The following is a 20360-nucleotide window of genomic DNA, read 5'->3' on the forward strand; positions in this document are numbered from 1 at the left end:
GGCATCCACTCATCTCTAGTTTTGTCACCAAAAAGTTTGGGCAGCCGAGGTGAGCACCGCATGTCAGCAACAGACAAACCCAGACAGCCGGGCATGCCCTCAATTGGACAATTTCCCCCAGCACAAATTTAGCCGAAAGTGTTTTGTTCCCCCTCACTGCATGAAGGAGCACAAGCCATACATCTGGAGGCGTAGCTGTATTCAGGTCCATGCAGCCTTCTCCTACCATCTCCCAGGTTCTACTTGTCCTAATGATGTACCTGGTGCGGACTCTGTGCTTTGATAGAGGACCATCTCTGATCTGTGTTACCTGTAGGACCATTGTGGTCTGCTGTTGTATGCGAAGCGCTGTCAGGGAGGCAGATGAACCAGTGACAAACTCTTTCCAGTGCACTCATACACCCCACTTTCAGAGCGTTCCCATTCCACTCTATCTGGATCAATTATCACTCAAATTCACCTTCTGTAAGTGTACTAACATTTGTGTCTTTACCTTAACACGCACTGCTGACATAGCTGGTACAATGCATAACTGCAGCTCGGAGGACACTGTGCACGTGTTTCTACCGCTGACACGCTACCTCTCCCAGGGCTCAGGAGAACCAAAAGAGCCGGAAAAATATCCTGTTAAGAGGCTATCGCAGACTACATATTTGCAGATTGCAAACTCGTAAGGTGTGGACCTCAGCCAGGGGTGTAGATCTCAATGGAGCAGTAGGTGCAGAGGCTCCGGGGTACAGAGCCCTGAGGAGCCCACTGAGCCCTAATTATTGCACCCGGACTACACCACTGAACGTGGCACCGTGACACCCTTTTAATGGTTACAAATGAATAACTGAAAGCAGGGGTAAAGTCTTGTGCAAGCAGTATTTCGGCTGTGACGTATTAGCCACCACATTTACCAATGTGCTTCTTCCATGACCTTGTAGCGATGATGCGGCTGACAGTGGGTGCTTCTCGCCTCCGGCCAGTTCATGGATGCATGGATGAGTGAATGTCTGAATTAGTTGATGGGTGACTTTTGTTTCTGAACACTGCTGGCTCCATCACTCCAAGGCACTTCCTGGAGACCAGTGAACTGGAACAGATAGCTTTGTTTGAAAGTTGTTTGAAAGTTTTGTTCTTTTGTTGAGATCCTACATTGGGTGGACGTCATTCCAATTCTAGGGTCTTGGATTTAAGACCCCCGTTCTTCCTTGGTGGTCTGGTGTATTCTGGGTACGGAGGTGGTTTTGCTTTCTGGGGTGTATCTGGAGGTGTACAAGGGTGGGACTAAGTATCAAAGGCTAAAGATTCATGTCACAATCAAGCTGTGATGCCTTGGTCTAATGCCTCAGATTTTATTCACCTGGGATCTTGGTACATCAGTTTTCTCTGCTCCACCACTTATCCTCTTTGCTCCAAATATTCCCAGCCTACACTCTGATGTGTTCACATCCTTCCAACCTGCACGCCTGTGGAACGAGCATCTAGTGAACAGTAGCTTTAAACCAAATTTGGGGCCACATCCAGCTTCTTGGCCAACAGATGAGCACCGTCCTCCCTCCATTCCACCACTGGCACAACACTTGGGGTGCCTGCTGCTCAGCGTACCACCACCCCGCACTAACCATCAGCGTTCTATCTCGTTGTGTCCAGGAGCGTGCAAGGTTGGTGGAGGAAGTGGACGTGTACAAGGTGGTGTCGCTGGAGAGACTCTACGTGGAGGCCATAAGGAGCCTGTGGAGGGATCAGGGGATACTGGCCTGTTACAAGAGGCGGAGGGAGTTCCAGCTCTTGGACTCGGCAAATTAGTAAGTAACAGGGATGAATGGGGCGCGTTCAGTTGTAAAAAACCCCTTCCATGAAATGAAAAGAATGATTGCCTTGTACATTTTACAAGCATAACATTTAACACCCAAACAGACAACAAAGAAAAATATATAAAATACACACGCACACAGAAACAGGCACCAACACAGAGTTTGAAGAAAAACACACAAGACACAGAGAGCAAGACACAGAAACACGTGCACAGGTAGACACAGACACAACACAGGGGGCACACCCCACACAAAAAACACACATCTACACACCCATAAACACACAGGCCTTTTAAAGGTAGACTTTTGCACTTTTGTCTTCACTAGCTAGCCAAATCAAATAAAGTTTAATGTGCATTTGGCACATAGGTCCATCTAAAAATACTTTAAAATAACACACAGCCATTGCCGAAGGTTTGGTGGGTACAGACAGAAGACAGCAGTGATGGCTTATGAGGAGTGGGACTTAAATGGTGGTTAGGATGTGTAGGCTGTAGTGGGGAAACCTGCGCCTTTCTCCATTTGTGACAACACAAGCAGTTGTCACTGAAAGCACCAGACGCACAACAGAGGGCTTATCACCCTTATTAGAGCTCTAACTTTCTGTCTCCTTTTCCATGTCCTTCTACCAAATCATGAGCATTGTAACTAGCACCTGTTAACAGACATGGATAAATTGCTCACCTGTAATCCTAGTCCTCTGCCAGGGGAATCATCATTAAAATCACAAGTACTGAATATTCCTGCCTACGTGCGTGGACCCCAGAGCACTCTCTCTCTCTCTCTCTCTCTATATATATATATATATATATATATATATATATATGGAAAATGTCACTTACCCAGTGTACATCTGTTCGTGGCATGAGACACTGCAGATTCACATGCTGTGCACATCCCGCCATCTAGTGTTGGGCTCGGAGTGTTACAAGTTGTTTGTCTTCGAAGAAGTCTTTTTGAGTCACAAGATCGAGGGACTCCTCCCCTTTCGGCTCCATTGTGCATGGGCGTCGACTCCATCTTAGATTGTTTTCCCCGCAGAGGGTGAGGTAGGAGTTGTGTATATAGTAATAGTGCCCATGCAATGGAGTAAATATGTATGTACATAATGTGGTTAAAAGTGATATATTTACAAATTTACAAATGTTCAAGATCAATATTTCTCAACTTAAAATGGCTACAGGCTCCCGGGGAGGCGGGAGGGCGCATGTGAATCTGCAGCGTCTCATGCCACGAACAGATGTACACTGGGTAAGTGACATTTTCCGTTCGATGGCATGTGTAGCGGCAGATACACATGCTGTGCATAGACTAGTAAGCAGTTATCACCCCAAAAGCGGTGGTTCAGCCTGTAGGAGTTAAAGTTGTTTGAAATAAAGTCCATAGTACTGCTTGTCCTACTGTGGCTTGCTGTGTTGTTAACACATCCACGCAGTAATGTTTGGTAAATGTATGAGGCGTAGACCATGTGGCTGCCTTACAGATTTCAGTCATTGGTATGTTTCCTAGAAAGGCCATGGTAGCACCTTTCTTTCTAGTTGAGTGTGCCTTTGGTGTAATAGGCAGTTCTCTTTTTGCTTTTATATAACAGGTTTGAATACATTTAACTATCCATCTGGCAATGCCTTGTTTGGATATTGGATTTCCTGTGTGAGGTTTTTGGAAAGCAATGAACAATTGTTTTGTTTTGCGAATTGGTTTTGTTCTATCAATGTAGTACATTAGTGCCCTCTTGATGTCTAATGTATGTAATGCTCTCTCAGCTACAGAATCTGGTTCTGGAAAGAACACTGGGAGTTCCACTGTTTGATTTAAGTGGAATGGTGAAATGACTTTAGGTAAGAACTTAGGAGTTGTTCGTAGAACTACTTTATACTTGTGTATTTGAATAAAGGGTTCTTATATGCTAAAGGCTTTTATTTTGCTTACTCTTCTTAGAGATGTGATGGCTATTAGAAATGCTACTTTCCATGTTAAGTATTGTATCTCACATGAGTGCATGGGTTCAAAAGGTGGACCCATGAGTCGTGTTAAGACAATGTTGAGGTTCCACAAAGGAACTGGTGGTGCTCTTGGTGGGATAATTCTTTTCAGACCCTCCATAAATGCTTTTATGACTGGGATTCTGAATAATGAAGTTGAGTGCGTAATTTGCAGATGAGCTGAAATTGCAGTGAGATGTATTTTAATGGATGAAAAAGCTAACTTTGACTTTTGTAAGTGTAGTAGGTAGCTTACGATGTCCTTAGTGGATGCGTGTAATGGTTGAATTTGATTATTATGGCAGTAATAAACAAATCTTTTCCACTTATTTGCGTAGCAATGTCTTGTGGTTGGTTTTCTAGCTTGTTTTATGACCTCCATACATTCTTGTGTAAGGTCTAGGTGTCCGAATTCTAAGACTTCAGGAGCTAAATTGCTAGATTCAGCGATGCTGGATTTGGGTGTCTGATCTGTTGTTTTTGCTGAGTTAACAGATCCGGTCTGTTTGGCAGTTTGATATGAGGCACTACTGAGAGGTCTAGTAGTGTTGTGTACCAAGGTTGTCGTGCCCAAGTTGGTGCTATTAGTATGAGTTTGAGTTTGTTTTGACTCAATTTGTTTACTAGATATGGAAGGAGTGGGAGAGGGGGAAAAGCGTATGTAAATATCCCTGACCAACTCATCCATAATGCATTGCCTTGAGAGTGAGCCTGTGGGTACCTGGATGTGAAGTTTTGGCATTTTGTGTTTTCTTTTGTTGCAAATAGGTCTATTTGCGGTGTTCCCCGTCTTTGGAAGTAAGTCTTTAGTATTTGGGGATGAATTTACCATTCGTGGATCTGTTGGTGATCCCGAGATAGACTGTGACTAACTGGTTTTGAATTCCTGGTATGAACTGCGCTATTAGGCGAATGTGGTTGTGAATCGCCCAATGCCATATTTTCTGTACTAAGAGACACAACTGTGCCGAGTGTGTCCCTCCCTGTTTGTTCAGATAATACATTGTTGTCATGTTGTCTGTTTTGACAAGAATGTGTTTGTGGGTTATTATAGGTTGAAATGCTTTCAGCGCTAGAAATACTGCTGGTAGTTCTAAGTGATTTATGTGAAGCTGTTTCTGCTGAGTGTCCCATTGTCCTTGGATGCTGTGTTGGTTGAGGTGTGCTCCCCACCCTATCATGGAAGCGTCCGTTGTGATTACGTATTGAGGCACTGGGTCTTGAAAAGGCCGCCCTCTGTTTAAGTTTATAGTGTTCCACCATTGAAGCGAGGTTTATGTTTGGCGGTCTATCAACACTAGATCTTGAAGTTGACCCTGTGCTTGTGACCATTGTGATGCTAGGCACTGTTGTAAGGGCCACATGTATAATCTTGCGTTTGGGACAATGGCTATGCATGAGGACATCATGCCTAGTAGCTTCATCACTTATTTTACCTGTAACTTTTGTTTTGGGTGCATGGCTTGTATTACTTTTTGGAATGCCTGTACCCTTTGTGGACTTGGAGTGGCAATCCCTTTTGTTGTGTTGATTGTTGCTCCTAAGTACTGTTGTATTTGACACGGCTGTAGGTGTGATTTGTTGTAATTGAGTGAGAAACCTAGCTTGTGAAGGGTTTCTATGACATACTTTGTGTATTGTGTACACCGTTCTTGCGTATTGGTTTTGATTAACCAATCGTCTAGGTACAGGAACACATGTATTTGCTGCCTTCTGATATGGGCTGCCACTACGGCCAGGCATTTTGTAACAATTCTTGGCGCTGTTGTTATCCCGAATGGCAACACTTTGAACTGGTAATGTACCCCTTGGATTACAAACCTTAAGTACTTTCTGTGGGAAGGATGTATAGGTATATGGAAATACGCATCCTTGAGGTCTAGTGTTGTCATGTAGTCTTGTTGTTTGAGCAATGGGATCACGTCTTGCAGTGTCACCATGTGAAAGTGATCTGATTTGATGTAGATGTTTAATGTTCTGAGATCTAGGATGGGTCTTAGAGTTTTGTCTTTTTTGGGTATGAGAAAGTACAGGGAGTAAACTCCTGTTCCCTTCTGATGAATTGGTACTAGCTCTATTGCATCTTTTTGCAACAACGCTTGGACCTCCAGTTGTAAAAGATCCATGTGTTGTTTGGACATGTTGTGTGTTTTCAGTGGGACATTTGGAGGGAATTCTAGAAATTCTATGCAATAACCATGTTGGATAATGGCTAGGACCCACGTGTCTGTTGTTATTTCTTCACAGTTTTTGTAAAAATTGGTTAGTCTCCCCCCACTGGTGTTATGTGTTGGGGATTTGTGACGTTGAAGTCACTGTTTATTTTGCGGAGTTTTGGGACTCTGGAACTTCCCTCTATTCTTTGGGAACTGTCCCCCTCTGTATTGTCCCCGAAAACTTCCCCGCTGATATTGACTCTGGTAAGTGGGTCTTGTTTGTGAGGTTGAGGGTTCTGTGCTCTGTCCCCGAAACCCCCCTCTAAACTGTGATTTACAAAATGTGCCTCTGCTCTGTGGGGAGTAGAGCGCGCCCATGGCTTTGGCCGTATCTGTGTCCTTTTTAAGTTTTTCGATAGCAGTGTCCACCTCCGGCCCAAACAACTGCTGTCCGTTAAAGGGCATATTCAGCACCGCTTGTTGTATTTCCGGCTTGAATCTTGATGTACGTAGCAATGCGTGTCTCCGTATGGTGACTGCTGTATTTACAGTCCTAGCAGCTGTGTCAGCTGCATCCATTGCTGACCTATCTAATTGTTAGAGATACTCTGGCCTTCTTCCACCACCTGTTGTGCCCTCTTCTGGAACTCTTTGGGTAGGTGTTCTATTTCGTCGCAATGAGCCATTGGTTGGCTGCCTGTGCCGCGACCCTTTTCCCCGCTGAGTCGCACTTGCGACTTTCCTTGTCTGGAGGTGGTGCATCTCCCGTGGTGTGTGAGTTTGCCCTTTTGCGAGCTGCCCCTACTACCACTGAGTCTGGTGTTAATTGCTGCGTGATGTACACAGGGTCTGTTGGTGGCGGTTTGTACTTTTTCTCCACCCTTGGAGTAATAGCCCTGCCTTTCACAGGCTCCTGAAACACTTGTTTTGAGTGTTTCAGCATTCCCAGTAACATAGGGAGACTCTGGTACTGGCTATGTGTGGACGACAGTGTATTAAAGAGAAAGTCATCTTCTATTGGTTCTGCGTGCAGGCTGACATTATGAAACGCCGCTGCTCTTGACACCACCTGTGTGTAGGTGGTAGAGTCCTCAGGTGGTGACGGTCTAGCTGGATAACAGTCGGGACTGTTATCTGACACTGGCGCATCATAAAGATCCCATGCGTCTGGATCATCCTGACTCATTCCTGTATGAGTTGGAGACTGCATCATTGGTGGGGTGTCTACCGGTGATGGTTGTGGTGAGCGTTGTGGAGATGGTGGCGGAGTTATTCGTTTTGCCACCTTTGCCTGTGGCTGCTTGTCTTTCTCTTGGAAGGCAGGTTTCCTTTTAATTCGGATTGGAGGGAGAGTACTGATCTTCCCTGTGTCTTTCTGAATGTGGAGCCTCCTTTGAGTGTAATCTGGCTCCCCTGCCTCTAGCTCCTGTCCGAATCTGTGTCCTTGCATCTGTGAGGACAGGCCCTGTTCCTCGGTGTAGGAACTTGGTTTCGGTTCCGAGGCCGGATGTTTCGGTATGGAAACCTTTTCGACCGTCTTTTTTGGCTCCGAAGACACTTTTTTTCCTTTCGGTGTACTGATCTCTCGGTGCCGACTCATTTCGGTGCCGCCCTCTCGGTGTCGAGATTGCTCTGACCCGGTGTCTCGGGTCAAGTCTGTTCTGTGCCGGTATCTCGACCGGATTTGGATGACTTCGACACATGCGTGCCCTTTTTCGGTGCCGATGGTCGGTCACCTATTTTTCGGGTTAAGCCATAGCCTGTTGGCGGTGGCGTCCCCTGGGCTTTAGTGGTTTTTCTGTGAGTTTTGTGTAGTGACGTCTTACTCACGGTTCTCGGCGTCTGTTCGGGATCGACCTCGTCCGAGTCTGAATCCGCGATGGAGAAGGTCTCTTCTTCTTCTTCCAAGTGTTGTTGTCCTGCCGGCGCCGACGCCATTTGTAGTCTTCTTGCTCTTCGGTCTCTTAGCGTTTTCCTCGACCGAAACGCTCAACAGCCCTCACAGGTATCCTCTTTGTGTTCGGGAGACAAACACAAATTACAGACCAGATGCTGATCTGTATAAGGATACTTGTTGTGACATTCGGGGCAGAAGCGGAATGGGGTCCGTTCCATTAGCCTTGAAGACGCACGAGGTCGGGCCGACCAGGTCCCGCCGGGGAATCGAAAACCCCGAAGGGCCACCGGAGCTCTTCAAAATTCGGTGTCGATCTGTTGTAACTAAGCCGATACCAAACGCAAACAATACCCTCGAATTTTCCGAGATTTAACTAACTTTCCGAACCGAAACGCGGAGCGAAGAGGAACACGTCCGAACCCGATGGCGGAAAGAAAACAATCTAAGATGGAGTCGACACCCATGTGCAATGGAGCCGAAAGGGGAGGAGTCCCTCGATCTTGTGACTCGAAAAGACTTCTTCGAAGAAAAACAACTTGTAACACTCCGAGCCCAACACTAGATGGCGGGATGTGCACAGCATGTGTATCTGCAGCTACACATGCCATCAAACATATATATATATAATGGGATGTAAGAGAGAGAGAGAGATTGTTATTGCAATGGTCACTCCATGCAATGACTTCAAAGCATCAAACTAGCACGATGTTTGGCACAAATGTTATAGTTCCGTTTTGATGGACAGCAGAACCAGGGTTACTTCTGGCCTAATGGTAAATCTATTGGACTGTCAGTAGGTTGAAGGTTCAAATCCTAGTATCGCATGACAGTGTGTCTGCTTATTTTCTATTGTTTTGACTGTTAAACATTTCTAGTGATGGAACACTGAACTCTTTCCCCGCAGAATCTGTAGGTTGAACGCCGTACCTAAGTCTGGACAATGCCCAGTAAAGAGTCACCTATGGCCTAGTGGTTAGGTCCTCAGACATGCACATTGAAGGTTAAGGTTTCCAGTCTACGTGAGTCTGTGGTCATTTCCTGCTTTAGTTTCTTTTCAACTATTAATATTTAAGTTTCATACTGAAAGGTGATCTCACTCTTCTTAATTGACAAAAACATTTTTCTTTCCATTTTGTCTGGAAATATCTCATTGTAAGTATATCATTCATCAAAGCCTAAAGAACGTGATCTCTCTGTCTCTCTCTCTCTCTCTCTCTGTCAAATCTTTCTCTAAATCGCTCTCAATCTCTCACTGTCTCTTTCTCTCTCTCAGGGTGGGGTGGCTATAGGGATCCCACAGCGCACGGCCAAAAGCCGTGTGCGGGGCAGGGCTGGGTAGTTATAGGGGTTGGCAGCAGGGCCCGGCCACCGGCCAGGCCCTTCAGTCAACCCCTGCTGCGCAAACCTTTGGGCGTGCGCTGCAGTGGTTGGAATAATGTATAATAATGAAAATTACTTTCCATTAAAAAAAACATACAAATTGACTGAAAAAACAAAGGTTACAAGGACATTATAGTTAGGAAATAGAATTAAAAAAAACATAGAAATTCACTTTAAAAGCCAAAGGTTACAGGGCCGTTAGAGTTAGGTTCTAAATGTATTCGTATAAAACCTTAGAAATTCACCAGTTACAGCTATTTCCAGTAACTATAACTCGTGCCTTAAGGTAACTATAACTCACATGCTCGCCATCACTGCTAGTCATACCAGATATTACAGCACTCATGATGTATTTTATAACATCGCCGATAGTATCACTGTAACATTTGTTGTAAAATGGTTGTACGACGGAATGCCGACTGACAAAACAACGGGTACCTAAACAACGAGGTCGGAACACCGACCTCGTTGTTACTACTAATGCCTTTACCATGAATGCCTCAACAACGATATTTCGTTGTAAAGGCATTCCTGGTAAAGTCATTAGTAACCGGCACCCATTGATCCTGCATGCATCACCCCACCCCACCCAACCCCACCCCAAAACCTAAAACCCCCGACCCCCCACCCTCTCCCCAAAACCTAAAACGCCCCCCCAACCCCACCCCAAAACCTAAAACCCCTGACCCCCCACCCCCTCCCCAAAACCAAAAACGCCCCCCCCAACCCCACCCCAAAACCTAAAACCCCGACCCCCCACCCCCTCCCCAAAACGCCTCACCCCCTCAACCCCACCCCAAAACCTAATACCCCCGAACCCCCTCCCCAAAACCAAAAACGCCCCACCCCCCCAACCCCACCCCAAAACCTAAAACCCCGACCCCCAACCCCCTCCCCAAAACCAAAAACGCCCCACCCCCCCAACCCCACCCCAAAACCTAAATCCCCCACCCCCTCCCCAAAACCAAAAACGCCCCACCCAAAAACCTAAAACCCCGACCCCCTCCCCAAAACCAAAAACGCCCCACCCCCCAACCCCACCCCAAAACCTAAAACCCCGACCCCCCACCCCCTCCCCAAAACGCCCCACCCCCTCAACCCCACCCCAAAACCTAATACCCCCGAACCCCCACCCCCTCCCCAAAACCAAAAACGCCCCACCCCCCCAACCCCACCCCAAAACCTAAAACCCCGACCCCCAACCCCCTCCCCAAAACCAAAAACGCCCCACACCCCCAACCCCACCCCAAAACCTAAATCCCCGACCCCCACCCCCTCCCCAAAACCAAAAACGCCCCACCCAAAAACCTAAAACCCCGACCCCCACCCCCTCCCCAAAACCAAAAACGCCCCACCCCCCAACCCCACCCCAAAACCTAAAACCCCCGACCCCCCACCCCAAAACCTAAAAACCCCACTTACCTGAGTCGTCGCCTCGTCCTCCTCAGCCGACTCCCTTGTTTGTACCTTAACCATGCATGTTCGTTGTTCAGGACATGCGTGGTTAAGGCACAAAATAACGAAGTCGTGGTTAAAGAAAGCGTTGTTCCGCTTTCGTTAACCAGGACTTCGTTATAAAAAAGTCGGCATATAGGATGTTTCCCGTTGTAAAATTATTCATAAAAAGCTGGGGCTGTGAGTTATAGTTACCTTAGGGCACGAGTTGTAGTTACTTGATATAACTATAACTGGTGAATTTCTAAGGTTTTGTTTGAGTAAAATCAGAACCTAACTATAATGTCCTGGTAGCTTTTGTTTTTTTCAGTGAATATCTCTCTCTCTCTCTCTCTCTCTCTCTCTCTCTCTCTCTCTCTCTCTCTCTCTATATATATATATATATATATATATATATATATGAAACATAGTAGCCACTAGGTAGTTATAGTTAGGACCATGTTTCCACAGAAAAAGTATTTTTTGAGTTACCTATATCTTTGGCATAGTTTGACAAATCTTCACAACATTTTACCAAAAAAGTGTTGCAGTGATTCTTATTGCGCACAGAAAGTTTGGGGGGGATCTGTCAAGCGGGAGCAGAGAAAAAGGGTGTGTGTGAAAAAAGTGACGTTGCCATGTTAATTCCCATGGGACCTTAAGACATATCTACAGCCTGCACCGCTGAGCGGAATTACAATAAATGTGGCAGAAAGATAGCTTTCGGTACGCAGATCACGCTTTTGCTTATTTGGCGTATACCTGTTCAGTAGTTTTTGAGATATTAAAGGGAAAATACATTTGTATATCTTTGGCTGCAATGACTTTGCGAATTTTAAAAATAATTCACAAAATTTGTGAGTTTTTCGCGAATACGCCTGCGAAAAGAAGCATTGCGGCTGCCATTTTATTTCACGGGACACGGTCCCCACCAGTGAAAATCCAAATTGAAAGTGGCATATGGGGTCAGGGTGAAGGTACCCTGACCGCAGGGGTGTGATATAGGTGTGTTTTAGGGGCAAATTATGGGTTTTAAATAATTTAGCAGCACCATGCGAATTATTCGCAAATATGGAAAAATGTGACAGAAAAACCACAGACTCATTCACACACTAATTCATTCACTCATACATGCACTCAGAGACTCATGCGCCCACTCAGACACCCACTCAGGCCCCAGTCAGAACGATTACCCCCCAAAGAGGCAGCCCAAGAGCCCCTGGTTTTCAGAACAACTTGGGGTATTAAAACAAACCTGTAGACGCCAAGAGAGAAGATGGCGAGTTAAATATAATGAAGATGAGAAAATGAAGCACAGGAGCTGTCTTACATTCTATAAAGCTGCGATAATTAAAGAGGAAACTGCTTATTTCACTGATAAAATAGAGGCTGCAAAAAATGCAACAAGAGAATTATTTCAAACAGTCGCACTTCTTACAACGTTACCACCCACTACTCACTCGAACGCTAATCAAGAGTTTTGCAACTCTCTGGCTGCCATTTTTCCAACACAAAGTGGAAGCCGTTTATAGTAATTTCTCCTTCCAAACCCATGTCCGTACCACTGAGGATGGCAGTTTAATAAGCACTGAGACCGATCTACATCGTAGCCTGTTCTCTTCACCATCCAATGAGGAAATCATAAGCCTTTTATCTTCTGCAAAATCTGGGAATCCCAAAGACCCCTGTCCCCTTAGAGTGGCTAGATGGCGGCCACGCATGTTGCTCCAGTGTTGCATAATATCTTCCAACTCAGGTTCAAGACTGGCTACTTCCCGGGAGGTTGGAAGAAAGCCTCAGTACTTTCGCTGATAAAAAAGCCTAATCTAGATCAAGACACTAAAAACTATTGTCTTATATCTCGGCTACCTTTGACTGCAAACATTTTTGAAAAAATTATCAACAAGCAATTGATGGACTTTGTCACTTCAAATAACATCTTAGACGACTCGCAGCTTGGCTTTCGTAGCGGACACAGCACTGAGGTAGCTCCGCTTAAGGGAACAGAAGAGATCAGACATTTGCTCGATCAAGGGGGAAGAGGCTTTCTAATCCTGTTAGACGCATCAGCGGCCTTTGACGCGGTCAATCACAGGCTGCTGGTGGATCGCCTGGCCAGCACTGGGATTAAGGGTGCTGCCTGGGATCTGCTGAAATCCTTCCTTACTGAGCGGGAGCAGGAGGTGAACCTGGGCTGTTATGTCTCACCTAATTTTTCTCTCCCTTGCAGGGTCCCTCAGGGATCCTCACTGAGTCCTACCCTCGTTAATGTATGTATCAGTCCTCTGATGGACATAATCAGGTCTTTTGGTTTCTCCACGTCATCATACGCTGACGACACTCAGATTGTCGTCACTCTGGATAATAATGACAACAGGACTGAGTCCAGGCTTTGCGACTCCATGCGGTCTGTAAATGCGGGTAAGACCATGATGGTTATTGTCGGCTCTTAGAACTCTTTCTGGACCACTTCCTGGTGGCCTCAGGAGCTAAGCCTGCTCCGGCTCCTGTCTTGTAGCTCGTTACTTAGGTGTCCTCATCGATCATAAACCGTCCTACTCTAAGCATGTTAACGCAGTGACCTCATCCACTTTTTCACTCTCAGGACAATAATAAAGGTCCTCTCATACATACCTGAACGCTTGAAAAAATGATTAGTGACCTCTTTAGTCGTGGCTAGATGCATCAGTGCGTACGAAATAGGCTTCAAATCTTGCAGAATGCTTCAGCTCGGCTGCTTCTAAATACACCCAAACGTGCCTCAGTTTCCACTCATATTTACAAAAGTGCATTGGCTCCCTATACAACACAGGATCCCTTTCAAAGCCTTCTTCTTTGCTTATAAAGGGCTTAATAACTCTGGCCCAGCATAACTTCCAATGGTACATTCCAGCGAGGACTCTTTGGTCAACTTTGAAAGAAATTGGCATTAGTTCCCAAGTTCAGGTGCATGTCCTGGGGTGGTAAAAGTTTCTTCAGGGGAGCGGCGCTTGCTTGGAATGCCTTGTCACTGGTCATCGAATCCGCCCCCAATCTCCTTGCTTTTAGGAAAGCTGAGGAGACCTAGCTGTTTAATAGAACTTAGGAGTACATTTTTCTCTCTTTAGGATTTCAGTTTCCCTCAGAAAATGGACACCAGTGCTACCCAGCTAGCGCCAAGACACCTTCTGGTATATTTTGCGCTCTATAAATTGATCTAACATAACACAGACAGGAACCTTGGTCCAGCTGCCTCCCTGATGTGCCCCTCAAGTGCAGGCCCTCACTGTCGTCACATCAACGAAAAAAAACAGCACCCTAGCCCTAAAACACTACCCAAGAAATAAAATGGACAAGATCAAGGGAAAAAAACAAGACCTCCTAAGATGTACACTTTCACAGAAGCATAATGCTACAAATGTAAGAAATATTCTCTTAAGTGTTTATACAAATTTGCACTAGTAATGATTTATTTCTCTTGGAGCGCTCCGACAAATTTGAAATGACTTACTTTGTTAGTGTTTGAAGCATGTTTGCTGTTTTGTATTTGTGACATGAAAGGCCTCTTCTGACAATATTTTTTATTAAAAACTTGACTTGCTTTATAAGAAACATCACTTAGCTGAACAGAGGAGCAGCAAACAAAGAATTTGTCAAGGAATGGAAAGCTGTGTGGTACTTCTTTGCTGCTGCTTTGAGGTGAGCTGGTGATTTAAAGTGATATGCACTTCATGCAAAACCCAGCCTCACGTACAGTGAAAAGGGCCCCTTCTTTCCAGGCTTGAACCCGCACATTCCAGACCACTCCAGTGTGACTTTGGGGCTGATTTAGAACTTGGCAGACAAGTTATCCCATCGGCTGAAATGTATATCCCATAGGATATAATGGGAGTTATATTTTGGTGGGCGGGATATCTGTCACCGCTGTGACGGAGCAACTCATCCGCAAAGTTCTAAATCAGGCCCTTTGTCTTACTCTGGGGTGGCAGCCCCCACCACCCTGCCCCCCCAAAAGCCTCCATAACACCCTAGCATGCTCCTGCTGTTCTTTAAATCCAGAATGAACTTGAAAGTGTTAGTTATCTGTCCATACTACAGAGCTTTTCCAAAGCAGAATTATCAGTGAGAGCCAGACTGCATTGCTGCTGGTCTGCTCTCCCAGGGGCCCTGCTGAAGGATGCACCTATCTTAACCAAAAAGCTTCAAGGCACCTCTTGAGGTCTGGACATGGCTCATCCCTCGCCTACACGTGTCATTGCTTTCCTCCAGCCTCCCCTCACAGTAACTGGCAGGCGTGGGACTGGGGTATGTGAAAGACACCTGCCTTGTTGTACCTTGATGGACATTGAGTGAACTTTATTTGTGAACAGTTAGCTGGGGGGGAAGAGTCGTGTGACTTTGGCCTGGGCGACCATCTTGTTAGATGTGTAAGTGTGGGACCTCTTCAGGAGTTGGCAGAGCTTTACTGACTCTCTCTTTCCACCTGCAGTTACCTGTCCAACCTGGATCGCATCGCAGAAGACGGCTACGTGCCCACAAAAGAGGACATCCTGAAGATACGGATGCCCACCACGGGCATCAATGAATACTGCTTCTGCGTGAATAAGACCAATCTTAGGTGGGTGTATAAAGAGTACAAAGCCACACAAGTTCCTGTGTGAGGAGGAGCTCCAGAGTACAAGCAGTGCACTGCACCTCTCTGTGAGGAGGAGCTCCAGAGTACAAGCGGTGCAGTGCACCCCTGTGTGAGGAGGAGCTCCAGAGTACAAGCGGTGCTCTGCACCTTTGTGTGAGGAGGAGCTCCGGAGTACAAGCAGTGCACTGCACCTCTCTGTGAGGAGGAGCTCCGGAGTACAAGCGGTGCACTGCACCCCTGTGTGAGAAGGAGCTCCAGAGTACAAGCGGTGCACTGCACCTTTGTGTGAGGAGGAGCTCCGGAGTACAAGCGGTGCACTGCACCTCTCTGTGAGGAGGAGCTCCGGAGTACAAGCGGTGCACTGCACCTCCCTGTGAGGAGGAGCTCCGGAGTACAAGCGGTGCACTGCACCACTCTGTGAGGAGGAGCTCCAGAGTCGAAGGGTGCGGTGCACCCCTGTGTGAGGAAGAGCTCCAGAGTCGAAGGGTGCACTGCACCTCTCTGTGAGGAGGAGCTCCAGAGTACAAGCGGTGCAGTGCACCCTGTGTGAGGAGGAGCTCCAGAGTACAAGCAGTGCTCTGCACCTTTGTGTGAGGAGGAGCTCCGGAGTACAAGCGGTGCACTGCCCCTCTCTGTGTGGAGGAGCTCCGGAGTACAAGCGGTGCACTGCACCCCTGTGTGAGAAGGAGCTCCACAGTACAAGCGGTGCACTGCACCTTTGTGTGAGGAGGAGCACCGGAGTACAAGCGGTGCACTGCACCTCTCTGTGAGGAGGAGCTCCAGAGTAGAAGGGTGCACTGCACCTCTCTGTGAGGAGGAGCTCCAGAGTACAAGCGGTGCAGTGCACCCTGTGTGAGGAGGAGCTCCAGAGTACAAGCAGTGCACTGCACCTCTCTGTGAGGAGGCACTCCGGAGTACAAGCGGTGCACTGCACCTCTCTGTGAGGAGGAGCTCCGGAGTGCAAGCGGTGCACTGCACCTCTCTGTGAGGAGGAGCTCCAGAGCTGAAGAGTGCAGTGCACCCCTGTGTGAGAAGCTCCAGTGTCAAAGGATGCAGTGCACCCCTGTGTGAGAAGCTCCAGTGTCAAAGGATGCAGTGCACCCTGGTGTGAGGAGCCAGAGTAGAAAGGTGCAGTGGGAGTCCAAGGATGCAGTGCTCCCTGCTCTGAGGAACAGCTCCAGGGTTGACGCGTGCAGTGCGGCCCTCTAGGAAGACTATGCGGACTGTCGCCAGGACACCACGGTTCTGAAGAGGACACTTTGGGCCTCCTTGCGGTCTACGAATCTATTATTATTATTGAGCCTATGTTTCCTTGTGTCACTATTGTGACATTGCTCAGTTTAGCCCTGGCTTCTGGGTAGTCTTGGTTCTGGGTAGTGATGGCTCTGACTGGTCATGTGTCTGGGTAGACAGTTCTAAGCAGCGTGCTCCGTGAGTAGCCATGTGTTTTGGTCAGCCTACTGTCTGGGTGGACTTGTCTCTATAGCCACGGTTCTCGTAGCCATGGTTTTCAGTAGCTCTAGCTCTGCGCAATCATGGTCACCATGGCCATGGTTTTAGTTATTCATGCTTCCAGGAAGCCTGTTACCTGGGTAGCTTTTATTGTGGGCAGCACGGCCACTTGGTAACCATGGTTCTGGAAATCCGTGTCTCTTGGAATCCGTGGTTCTGGAAATCCGTGTCTCTTGGAATCCGTGGCTCTGGAAATCCATGGCCCTGGATAACCATGGTTTTGTGCATTCCAGACTCTGGATACCCAATGTCTCTGAATAGTTATGGTTAGTCTGGTCACCTGGTAGCTATATTTCTAGATAGCCATGGTCTGAGGAACTGTGGTTCACAGTATTCATGGTTGAAGGTAGCCAAGCTTCTGGAAAGCCCGGAGTGTAGCTTAGCCGTAGTTTTAGCTAGTCATGGTTATGGCTAGCCTTGGCTTGGAACAGCCTGGCACCGAGGTAGCCACAGTTTTGCATATGGAAGGCCATGATTCTGGGAATTCGTGCTTCTTGGTGGAATGGTCTCTTGATAGTCTTGTCACTGGGTAGCTCTGGTTCTGGGTAGCCTTGGTGCTGGATAGCGCCGGCTTCTCGGCACAACATTACACTGCACCAACAAACTCTCCTGATTCTTTTAACTGTCCGCAGGATTGTTGACGTCGGAGGTCAGAAGTCGGAACGCAGGAAGTGGATCCACTCCTTCCAGAACGTGAACTCGCTGATGTTCCTAGCCTCTCTCAGCGAGTACGACCAGCGCCTGGAAGAGAACAACAAAGAGGTGAGTGCGTGGCACTGCAGAGAACGTGCCGGGGACCAAGGCCCTGATTTAAACTTTTTTTTTGCACGCATTACCATCATTTTTTGCCGCAAAAGCTGCGCAAACTTATACAATTCAATTGTATTTTGTAAGTTTGCGCCTCTTTTGCATCAATAAATGACGGTAGTGTGGCAAAAAAAAACATATAAATCAGGGTCTAAGTGTGTCCTGTCTCAGTTGTGATCTGTTTTGTAACTTGGCTGTGCACACGCTGTCACATCTACAGAACTCTGCACTGTTTCTGCCGCCCGCTGCACCATTTACAACTGGTGACGAGTGACTTGTGTACCTTGCTACTAACTCACAATTTGTATACCCTTTTAAGTAACCTCATAAAAGATACAAATTGCGGTCAAAGGTCAAATGATGGCATTGCAATGGGCTACTTAGGAAAACTCCCAGTTGCAGGGCTTTGAATCACAGGTAGTGGATATTTAAAAGCAGACAAGGTTTCCAGATATCTTCCAGGAAGTTGGATTAGATTCTTAGGGCCTGATTTAAGTCCTGCAGATGGGGTTACTCTGTCACAAACGTGACCCGCCCACCGTATTACGATTCCATTATATCCTAGGGAAATTGTAATTCGGCGGATGGAATAACCGTCACGTTTGTGGCAGAGTAACCCATCCACCAAGACCTAAATCAAGCCCTTAGTGTATTATATGTGGTCAACATATGAACCACTCATTGTAGAAATATAGAAGGCACCCGAAGCCTGACTGCTGGAGCACTGACAGCCAGCCCTTGATCTGTTCGATCTGTGCAGCGGGGGTGCTCAAATCCAAATGTGAATGCACTGAATGTTTTCAGGGCCCCAGACTCAGCCCACTGTTTGGTTGATCTGAATTCTAATGAGTGGTTCTCAATTTTCCACGTCCAAAAAAACAGGCTTTGCAAAGCAACCTGCAGTGCAAGTCGGAGGAGCGTTTGCAGCTCAGCCGATCAATCACCAGTCAAACTTTCATATTCTTTGCCAGTGGGTACTTGGCTTTCCCATTTATTTGTCAATGAATATAACACTGCTGCATCCACACAGGTTATCAGGAATTTTTCCTGGCCTTTGAATCTGCATCCATAACTTTCAGAATCAGAATTTCAGATTTTTGATCCTGGAACATCTCCAACATCTGTTATCTTGGCTTCCTAGGGGACACATTGTACCAAATCAAGGGGTGAACTAATTGTGGGATATTCTATGCAAGTCCTTGGAGGGACTCTGGGGAAATGGCCTTTCATCTGACGTATGATGGGCTAATGTAAACTTAAGTTCTATAAAATAAGGCCAGAAAAATAACTTTTACAACAATGGAGTTAGTGTCATAATTAAAAAATGTGCAGGATTTGTTTGTGGTGGTTGAATGCTGGTATTGGGCAGGGTCTTTTCCAATTTACTCATTTTATCGTCATGGTTTTTATATCTTGATCTGTGTGAGCATCATTGAATAAGGCACTTCATGTACTTTTCAGAAACACTTTAATGAAAAGTTAAATCATAGGCCTTCCTGAAAGTTATCGTCGAGGGGTGCCTACGTTGGCTCTCTTGCGTAGAGACGTTGAATACTGAATCCCTCGAGCCCCTGATCTCTGAGACGAATAGTTCACAGGATCTTGCTTTCTCCACATAGAACCGTATGCGGGAGAGCCTGGCTCTGTTCAACAACATCCTCCGGCTGCCGTACTGGAAAGAAACCAACAGCATCATCCTGTTTCTGAACAAAACCGATATCCTGGAGGAGAAAATCTGCACCTCTGACCTCAAGGACTACTTCCCAAAGTTTACAGGTGAGACATATTATTTGTTACTTAGGATACACATCTGTCTGGTCTGTGGTTACTACTGCTTGCTCCCAACACCTTCACTGTACTCCACATCAAAGTCCTAATTTACTGACCTTACCCGACCTTCTGCCTTGAGCAGAACATCCTTCTAAATCCTATATGTTTTACCAAACAATAGAGATTCACATATTATGGCAAGTTCTTCCTCCACAGACTTATCTGTCCAAGGGGAGGGGAAAAGGATGTGAAATTTTCTAGAAAAATAGCTTCTCTCTCATGCGCGAGACCCTTTCAAAACCCAGTTCATAGCCATGTGGTATCTCTCTTTGCTTGCCCCGACTTTGGGTTTCTGGGTTTCTCTTTTGGATCTGAATCATAAAATTGGCTCAAAGCAGAAGATTGCAGAATTGGTTGTCTCTTGACTCTTAATACATTCCCTCGGGATACCAAAAGTGGGACATAAGTGAAATTGTAGGGGGCACCTAGTACAAATGTTTTCTTGAGCTTGTTGTAGAACGTCTCCTCTGGCAAGAAAGTGGAAATCTGTTGCCAGTCTTTGGAGCAGCCTCAGCCTCTTGTACAATATTAGAGTCTTCCAAGGGGAGCTGCTTGCAATGGTGCCAATGTATAATCAATGCACGAAGGAGCATTAGCTGCTGACACTAGTTGATTCCACTGTGGATCTCATCCCTGGGATGTTCCTGATAGAATTAGAGATGCTGCAGCATAGAGTAGGGGTACTGGGTACAACCCTGGGAGGATTTCTTATGGATGCCGTCTATGCGATCCAAGTGGCTTGAAAGAACACAAGAAGCGTGGACTAATTCCCCCATGAAGCTTTGTTGACTTCAATTCCACATTCAGCTCAGTGAATCAGGTAGTAATCCGTGAGGTGCTCTGAAAAAGGTCTCACGAGAAGTATGACTTAAAGCACTGAGCTGCATGGACGTCGGTGCTCTGTATGTCTAACGCAGAGCACTGAGCTGCATGGACGCCGGTGCT

General features: G+C 46.5%; 1 protein-coding gene across 1 annotated transcript in view; it reads left to right on the forward strand.

Moving 5' to 3' along the window:
• The window catches only part of GNA15 (G protein subunit alpha 15), a 42825-nt gene that overhangs the window by 14245 nt on the left and 8220 nt on the right, over positions 1-20360 (forward strand). Inside the window, exons 3-6 of the mRNA XM_069216761.1 lie at positions 1639-1793; positions 15120-15248; positions 17411-17540; positions 19205-19361. Coding sequence (XP_069072862.1) covers positions 1639-1793; positions 15120-15248; positions 17411-17540; positions 19205-19361 — 571 coding nt within the window. The remainder of the gene's footprint in view (positions 1-1638; positions 1794-15119; positions 15249-17410; positions 17541-19204; positions 19362-20360) is intronic.

Source organism: Pleurodeles waltl, chromosome 12, assembly GCF_031143425.1.
Source record: "Pleurodeles waltl isolate 20211129_DDA chromosome 12, aPleWal1.hap1.20221129, whole genome shotgun sequence".
NCBI lineage: Eukaryota > Metazoa > Chordata > Amphibia > Caudata > Salamandridae > Pleurodeles > Pleurodeles waltl.